This window comes from Phodopus roborovskii, unplaced genomic scaffold, assembly GCF_943737965.1.
Source record: "Phodopus roborovskii unplaced genomic scaffold, PHOROB, whole genome shotgun sequence".
Lineage (NCBI taxonomy): Eukaryota > Metazoa > Chordata > Mammalia > Rodentia > Cricetidae > Phodopus > Phodopus roborovskii.
Window position 1 is genome coordinate 10,788,289 of NW_026126636.1, and position 9,369 is coordinate 10,797,657.

Below are 9,369 nucleotides of genomic sequence, written 5' to 3' on the forward strand. Positions count from 1 at the left end.
TACTGAAGGAAAAGAGAACAGGGATCTGAGGAAGAGTGGAGGTAGGAGTTTATGGAGGATTGAACGGAGGGGAAACTGTGGTTGTGGTGGATAACATGAGATGAAATAAATACATACTAAAAATAATAATGTACAAGGTCCAACTGTGAATGCTGCTCTCAGTATGATCTGCCCTTATGTCAAGGAATTTACATCTGTACATCCAACTGTGGATCAAAACTACTTAGAAACCAGCAAATTCCATGGTGAAACATGGGCAGACCTTTCTCCTGTCACTCTTCCTCACTTCATATGGATGACTGGTACACAGGCAACATTGGTCTTAGTTAAATTAGTGAATGAGTTAAACATTGAATGTATTTGACCATATGAGAGGATGTTTTTTTCTCTCTGCAAACATTCTACCATTTTTATAGCAGACTGAGAGCATTCAAAGTTTTGCCCTTCCTGAAGTTAGTTTCCATGAATTCTGATGATTGGCTATATTTGATTCACAATCCAAGCTCTTAACTCCCTTTCATTTCTGTTTACCATTTTTGTCTTTATTTTCTTTGGGAGACAGAGTCTCACTTTAAATCTTGGCATTCCCTTGTATACATATGTATCCCAGGATTATAGATGTGAGTTACCATACTGATTACAACTGAGTGATAACTGATTAATTACACCATAAAACTTTTCTTAGTTCAGTACCCAAATTATATCAATAGAAATGCTTCAATTCTGTCATAGGATGAGAAGGAAGATTACTCATTTATCAGCGAAACAAGACTGGGAGACTGGTCTTTGAACTGACTCGGTTGGAGACCATACACTGATACTCTCCAAAATTCTCCAACCGTACAGGACATATTCTGAGTCCACGCTTTGTTGGGGACAGAGTCATCCTACTTGATAGATGCAGACTCTGGTTATTGAAGAACCAATGAATGTAAATATCAGTGTCAGGTGAAACACAGGTGAAGATCACACATCTGTGTGATGAGACTACGCTGTTAGTGATTTGCACGAGAGGCTGTGAAGAAATAGAGGAGAATATCAAACAGTAGTCACATGCTCTGTGAAGAAATAGAGAATATCAAACAACAGTAGTCCAGAGAGTCAAACCAACCCCTTTTTAGTTTATACTTAATAAAGCCTCCATGGGACCATTTGAAACTGTGACTACAGACATATCTTGTGCTTTAGATCTGCCACCCAAGAACTCTGTGACCCTGATTCAGGCACTGATTACTGTAAATCAGTTTCCCTGTAATAGGAAACAAAGAGCATGATCATTGCCATATCCATGAATTGAGCTTAGTTATGAGCAATGATCTGGCCTTGGGATGGAGAGATGCTCACTTCAAGAGCATCTGTTCATATTGACCTATAGAACAAAACTCTCCAGGCTGGACCCATGAGGAGAAGAAAGAGTCTAGAGTAGCTGCTTCCTCTCTTTCTTCCACTGCTGCCATGACCTTCTTCCTGTGATGTCTCATAAGCCCATCAGAACAATAGGCTACTAGCTTGGACACCTCCCAACTGAGATTCAAGAGAAGAAGATACAGTGGTAATCTACCTAACTGCAGCTATCATGGCAGTACACAGCTGGTTCTACACACTAATGGATTTGGATAGTCAGTAAAAACTTGTTTCCTGGAAACTCTAACAGGAATCAAAACATACAGTGACAAAACTCTTCCAAATATAACCCAAAATGTAGCCACAGGCAACGTTTTAGTGTCAGGGCTTCCTGGTGCTCTCTGTGAGCATCCCATGGCTTCCTCATCCAGTGTCTGCCTGACTCCCACAGAGTGTCTCTTGAAGCTATGTGCATGGTGAGAGCCTCAAGACTTTGCACTGAGGTTGACATCCTTTTGCTGAGATACCCAGCATATATTCTTCTCTCTGCAGGGAAAGACAGGTGAAGGATTCCAACTTATGGTTTATCTACCCAATGTGTGCCTGCAGTGAGTGCCCAAAGGCTATTGTGGGAACACAATGCAGTAGGGAAGACAGCAGGCACAGCCCATTCCTAAGAGCTCAGTGTATGAAGTAGTATAAGCCACACCCAGCAGTTGGAGGCCATAGAGAGTCACTTACTGTTTACATAGAATTGTGCACATATTTTCTCAATTTGGAAATCACTTTTCAAAACTTCTAGTGTGTACATTCCTGCATCTTTCTCAGTGATGTCCTTGAGCAGCAGGGATCCATTGGAATACACAGTCTCTCTTGTGCTGTATTGATCTCCCCAGGTAATGGTATTCAGGATTCTGTGGTATTCGACTATTTCAAAATATGGAACACGATACACTGCCCTGTACCAAGTAAAGGCTTGGAAATCTTCTGGAAGATTATGAACTTGGAGAAAAACACTTTTCCCTTCAGCAACGTACTGAGGCACTGGTTGGATCATGATTTGTGATGAGTATAGAGGGTTACAGCATGGAGAAAGGGAGGCTGGAAGGGAAAAGAGAAAAACAACTATCACATGAGATCATTATGTGTGGTGAAAATATGGTCACCTCCATCATGAGCGGATGGATTTTTCCCTAAGCCTAGAGCTGTAGATGTAAGTGTGTCTATGCCACTTAATGGAGGTCACCAATGTGACCTCTTCCATTCCATCTGCCCCTGAAAAAGTGTCATTGCCTCATATGTAAATCTCCCCTCTCCATGGCTACCCCCTCACTGCTGTCCCTCAGACATTACAGACTCATGCACGCTGAGGGTTGAGACTATGTCTCCCACGATCGAATATGACAGGGGTTTCCACGCCATAGTGGTTTTCAGTTTCATTTATGGCTCCAGTCAAACCCTGAAGTTACACTGTAAAGGCTCTTTCTTCTTTGCCTGCCATCCCTCAGGATTGGGACTGGATGGGATGAGGGAGGAGTCTGATCTTCGGGGGAGATCTTTAAAAGGATTGGGTACCGGGCTGGATGGTTTTATGTCAACTTGACACAAGTGAGAGTAATTTTGAAAGACAGGGCCTCAATTGAAAAATGCCACCACCAGATTGGCATTGTTTTAATTGGGGAGTGATGTGAAGGGGTGAAGACCACTGCAGGCATTTCCACCCCTGGGCAAGCAGTCCTAGGTGATATAAGACTGAAAGCTGACCAAGCTCTAGAGCCCTTCTTCATCATATCTCTACCAGTTCGTGGATTGTATTTATGACACTCTCAATATGGAGTCAATGCATGCCCCATTTTGACATGGACGACCTAAAACCACTGCCGCCTATCAGCTTTGACAGGAAGCAAGAGTAGAGTACTGAAAATATCCTCCCTTCGCTTCCTTTACTCTCATCTTGGAAAGACGACAGGGCTCAGAGCTCCCTGGCCTAAAGCCCCAAGAGACTTGGCTCTCTGACATTTTAGAATGAGTTATTTTCCATCCAGTTCTTTCTTGGTGCAGGTGGAGTGAGAAGCTGAAGTCTGATCTGTGGCCATTTGTCTCTACAGGGTTTGTCCTGCTCTTAGTGCACTAACCTCCTCATTGGGAAACATTACAGAGGAAAAGAAGGCTAGGCATGACAGTCCTGTGTGTCTAAGCCCCACCCAGCCATGAACAACCACAGAGAGTCATTCACTGTCCACTTGGAGCTGGGCATGTGCTTCCTCACTTTTCATATCTGCACTCACAATCCGTAGGGTGTACAGTCCGGTGTCATTCCGAGTGACGTTGTGAATCGTCAGGGATACATCACTGTTCAACGTCTCTCTGCCACTGTGCGCAGGCCCTGTATCACTTGAACTTCTGCCTATTGTGTATCGGGCAATCTCGTGTTCCCAGAACACAGATATTCCTTTGAACCAGACAAAGCCTTGGAGATTCTCCGGGAGATTGTGAATGAGTAGAGTAACACTCCCCCCTTCAGCAACGCTGGGAGGTACTGATTCAACAGTGGGCTGGGCGGAGGTGACATGGCGCCCACAGTTCCAAAGGAAGGCTGGAAGGAAAGAGAAAGAGCTATATAATTTCAGATTTCTGTATTTGACTAAGATGAGGTCCTGTGTCCTGAGCAGCTATGTCTATTTCTCAGCCTAGATTTGTGGGTGGGTGTCTCCCTGTCATACCAAGTGGAGGTCAGCACAACCTTCATGTCCTCAGTATCCCCATACTTATCATTTCTATTGTAAGTGTCCCTGTCTTCAATTGTCAACATTGATATGGCTTACTGCCATCAGACCCCTGATCTCATTTACAGTGGATGGTGTTTGGGTGATGCCTGCCCAACCTCTTCTCCTACCGACCCTGTGTCTTCAATCTCTGAGTTTAGTTGTTGTTCTGCTCCTCTTGTGGTTACAGCCAACACCTGAATTCACCTCCTAACTTACTTTACTTCAAGTCCACTTGACCTGGGTAATCGTAAGAACAGTAAGTTATTTTGGATTTAAAAAAAAAATGTTGCCTAGAAAAAAAATTCAGAAACATGTGAAGACTGAATGAGTGAATGATGTCCCAGAACCCAGTATACTCATGGGTTTACTTATGAAACTTGCAGGTTTATGGATACAGTACCGGACAATTCCATTTTCTTTAACTTTTTACATTTGTTTGCATATGATACATCTATTTGTGCAGTGTAAGGTCTAGTCTACTGTATGTGGATGGATCCTGGATACAATACCTCAATAGAGTTCAGAGGACTTCTGTTCCTTGGTCTCAGCTTGTCAGACAATAAAGCAAATGCCTATATTCATTGGACCATGTCAATGATCCATACCAGCTTGATTTTTTATTTGCGCCCTCACGCTGAGAATGTCAGGCATTAGTATATTGTGATCATGTTAACTAACTTTGTGTAGGAATAATGTCTCCCCCCACCCTTACTGTTTAATATTCAATGACAGCATCCTAATGCTGGGCCTCTCTCCCATACTATACCTTCTCCCCTACAAACACTGAGATAACTTTCATGTCCTTGTGTCACTTAGAAGACTCCAGAGAATACCAGGCCTCTCCTTTCACACACTGTCAACTCGTAGGCTCCTCATCTGTGAGCAGAAGCCACTGAGATGTGGCACACCATTTTCAGAGGAGTACAGAGAGGACCCCCATTATCTCAGTAGACTGATTTGTTACCCCTGTGAAGACTTCAGCTCCAGCAGAGCTCCCAAGCTTTACTTTGTCCCCTCATCTGAGCTTAGCCTCTTCTCAGGAAGAGGAGTCTCCCAGGATTCCACGGGCTGAGGGTGAGTCTGTTTTCAAAACACTGTTCTGCCCCTCACCCGTTAGTGCTGCCCCATGTTCCTTTCCCATTCTCACTTAACATTTCTGTCCTCCAGAACAGAGAGTGAGAGTCAAGGCAATGGCCATCCCTGTGACAAGAGATAATAGCAGTTGGTGCTGGAACTGCACTCTGCTGTGACCTGGCCTAGGTCAGTTAGCACCAAAAGAAAAATTTCCTCAAGTGGGTGACAAAGAAACCCAGCTGGTCACAAACACTACCCTGTCTTTTGAATACCCTGCAAACATGGAATTTGCTCCCAGAAGGAAGGTGACAAAAAATGCCATCTATTCTCACATGAGTCACCATCAGACTGGGTTCTGACCAAGGTCAAAGGCCCATAATGTGTGAGAATTTCACATCTTGGGTGCATGGGAGGAGGTGACCTGATTCCTGGACAAAGGCTGTGAGCTCCTTCATCATCAGCTTGATTTTCTATTTCTGAACTATGTATTGGGTCTACATATGTGCTCCATGATATTTCTGAGATGCTTTGGATCTCTACCTAGTTTATTCTCCTTGGAGGTCATGTATTTCCCAAAGTAGGAAACAGCGCATGAACTCCTGGAAATATAACAGACACACTAAGCAGCCTATAGGTCTGAGAATGCTGTGACCATGATTTCCTGGTCTATAAAAACAGGGGTGGAACGAGGCTATTGGGTACATTCCTAGTTCAGGGAAACTCTTCCACAAGTTCACTGTGTATCCTGATGACATCCCTGGTGATCACTGGGGTAGCTACAGTTCATGGCTGGGAAAGTCATGAGATCAGCATAGCATGTAGCCATTTGTCTGCAGGAGAGAATTCCCTGTGCTGGACACAGAGAATGAGCTCTTGTCAGGACAAGAGTCCCTCTTGTCCTCGGTCCCTCTCCTTGAGGACTTTGACCATCATGTAAATTTCATATGTCTAACAGGACAGCCTGGACACCTGGTGAACTATGCTCCCATGCCAAATCTCTGAAGAAATGGCCAAAGAATGTAGACCGAACAAGGCTTTCATGATAGTGCACTATCCAATACTACACATCACAAGACCTTGCCTACTAAGGAGCACTGTTACCTGCCATCGGGAAGTTAAAATACAACACTTAGAAAATGCTTCTTGTAGACACCTGGAGTTGAGTCTGGGAAAGCGATCTGGAGCCAGGGCATTCTGGTGCTCGTGTGAGGATCGAATGTTTTCAACAACCAGGCACAATGTTGATACCCTCTGAGTCTTTCTCAAGGAAATATTGCTGGTAACAACTCCAAGAGTACAGCCAGAGGCTGATATCCTTTACTGAGTTACCCACCACACATCCATCTGTGTGCAAGGTGAAATCAAATGAAGGATGCTGATCTATTGCCAAAATTCTACACCATATCTATGCTCCACTAAAGGCTAAAACCCCAACACAGGGCAAAACACATAGGGAGGGTAGACACAGACCACTCTCCTATATGTGTCCAGTGAAATGAACCTCACCCAGCTCACAGAATTCACAAGAAATCACTTACCCTGCACATGGAGGTACATGGATGTTGTTGATATGATTTTTCCACGCTTATTATAGGTTCTTAGGGTATAGAATCCTGTGTCCTTCTGGGTGACCTTTTCAAACAGCAGGGATCCATTGCGATATATGGTCTCTCTACCACTGTGCATAGGCCCTGTTGCACTTAAATTGTTGTGAAGTCCATATATTGCAAGTCCTTGTTTCATGTCTGTTAGTCCTTTGAACCAGGCTAAGGCTAGAAGATTCTCTGGCAGATTGTGGACAAGGACAAGGACATCATCTCCTTCAGCCACTAGGGGTGGCACTAACTCAGTGGCCACTTGGGCAGTGGTGGGCAGGTGCCAGAAGGTTAAAAGGGAGGCTAGAAGGGAAAGGAGAAAAACCACCAATATTAAACAGGTGTGGTCATCACTCAGGTTTTGGTGTGAGAGTAGGGGTGTGCCCACCCTCCTTTACTAACATGAGCAACATGACTTCCATTAACTCATTGTGTCTGGTGGGTGTTGAATTAACGCTCTTAGGAATTCTCTGCTCAGGTATCTGCCAGCCTCACCTTTCAAAATCCCACATTCCCTCCACACATAGAGTATTTGGTGTAGGCAGCAATGCCTCCCTGCACTCCTTCTCTGTGGAGTCCTTGCTTTATGATGCTTTCGCTTTGTGATTCCAGCCCAGCCATGGATTCCTCTTTTGAATATACAGTCACCAAGTCCATCATGATTATGTGTCTTGTGACACAGACCCAGCTGAGCATCCATTCCACCCTGTGATCTCAATGCTATGGGAATTAGGTATTTACTTAATTGCTGCAAGAATGTGACAGGCAGGTCTGTGAGGGATATAAATATACCAGCTGAGTGATGACTAGGGATAAAGATCAATTCTTCATCACTAATGTCACCATCAACTAACGATCCAGGAGAGAGGGCCAGGAGCAGTTGTATGAGGAGTTTCATGGGCTAATGATGGGAAAGAGGTGAACTATGTGTCCTTAAAAGGGCTATATGCTCCCTTCTTACTATGGAGGGTCTCACAGCAACATTCTAGCATTATGTTTTGAGTGTGTGCATAAGCTCTAGGATCTTCCTGACTCATCTCTGCCATTTCATATATGTTTCCCTGTTTAAAATCTTGTATTCCCATTTGACAAATACTAGGAGCAAGGAGACCTCCATAGTCCCCAAACAGAAAAGTGTTATCAGAAAAAGAAAGGAGAATGTAGTAGATCAGAGCATGTTGTAGGGAGAAAGCTTAAAGTTAGTAGGAACAAAACAACAGTTGGCCAAACACTTTATAATTAATATAAGCCTCCATGTTTTTATTTGGGTCTAAACAACTGTGGAACCTGGTGGAACAGAAACATCCCTCCACAGCTGGACCAAAACATGAGCCAGTTTTCAGAGGTGTTCGATGGTAGCTGAGATGATGGACATGTCTCCAAAAGACAAATGAGCTTCAGAATGATCTAGGTAAGGGAAGAATGAGGGGTGTAGTTCAGCTTGGAGCAAAACCATCATCTTTGCTTGTAATGTCCTATCTCACACAGGTAAGGACCATGAAGAGATCCTGAAATACACATTGCTGTTTTCTTTCTCTATTCCTTTCCTCTTTTGTTTCTTTCTTTCTCCCATCTATCCCTTCATTCTCTCTTTCTTTCCATATGTATGGTTATTTTTACTGAAAGTATACTTGTGAACCACAAGTATTCCTGATACCCACAGAAGCCTAAATGGGTCATTGGAAATGGAATTACACCTTGCTCATGAGCTGTAATTGGGTGTTCTTGGAACAATACTCTGGTACTCTAAAGAGATATTATTCCCTTAACCCCTGATCCATCTTCCCAGAACTCCCAGATGGATGTTTTCTGAGGCAAATATTACTGGAAGAAGGTAGAGGTATTTTGGGTAGAACTAGGTTAGTGATTTTGGACTTTAACAGGCTCTATATAAGAACTTTGTTACTCACACTCAAGATCTAAGTCCAAATCCTGAAAGGTTGACATGTCTAAGGAGTACAATGAAGTATGATGAGAGACCAATGCTAAAGTTGTTGAAATAGTGACATCCTGGACAAAGAGAGACCTGTATTAGATTTAGGATCCATTGGAAGAAAAAATGAAAGCCTTGTATTTTGCCTTTCTGGAGTAGTGGCTGCAACATTCCAGAAAACACATGATTCCTGTCCAACAGCTGTGTTCAGAGTCCTGGAATTTTATACAAATTCTCCTGAGGCAGGTAGTTTATCTCTAGAGTCAACTCTAAGAGTCCATTTGTTTTCCCTTTGTGGAATAGACATCCACTCGAGTTGTCAATTTCCAAGATTAACATCTCTAAAAAAATAGTTCCTCTCCCTCCACAGACACTACAGAAGGCCTCCAGGATGAAGACACTGGTGGCATGGTTGTGGACTGACAACTTGTCTGTCACACATGGCTGTGTGAGACACAGGGTTTCTGTGTGTCAGTTACCCAATGACACCACACGTGGTGAATGAATGTTGCCATGACAACACGATAGCCTCACATATGAACAAGACCCTGACTCTAGGACAGGACAGCTGTACGGATCAGCACCATCTGTCACTACTTGCCTACAGGAAAGAATTCGCTAGACTTAATCCCTGAGGATATGCAGTCCTCAAGAG

At 43.6% G+C, this 9,369-nt stretch overlaps 1 protein-coding gene across 1 annotated transcript; it reads right to left on the reverse strand.

The window, feature by feature from the left end:
• Nucleotides 1-754: 754 nt before the first annotated feature.
• LOC127238444 (pregnancy-specific glycoprotein 22-like) lies at nucleotides 755-7,050 on the reverse strand. Its single transcript, XM_051207062.1, has 4 exons — nucleotides 6,725-7,050; nucleotides 3,581-3,940; nucleotides 2,093-2,445; nucleotides 755-1,015 (listed from the first exon to the last, which is right to left on the reverse strand). Exons 1-4 carry the CDS (start codon nucleotides 6,927-6,929, stop codon nucleotides 758-760), a joined length of 1,176 nt encoding a protein of 391 aa, XP_051063019.1. The 5' UTR covers nucleotides 6,930-7,050; the 3' UTR covers nucleotides 755-757.
• Nucleotides 7,051-9,369: the final 2,319 nt, after the last annotated feature.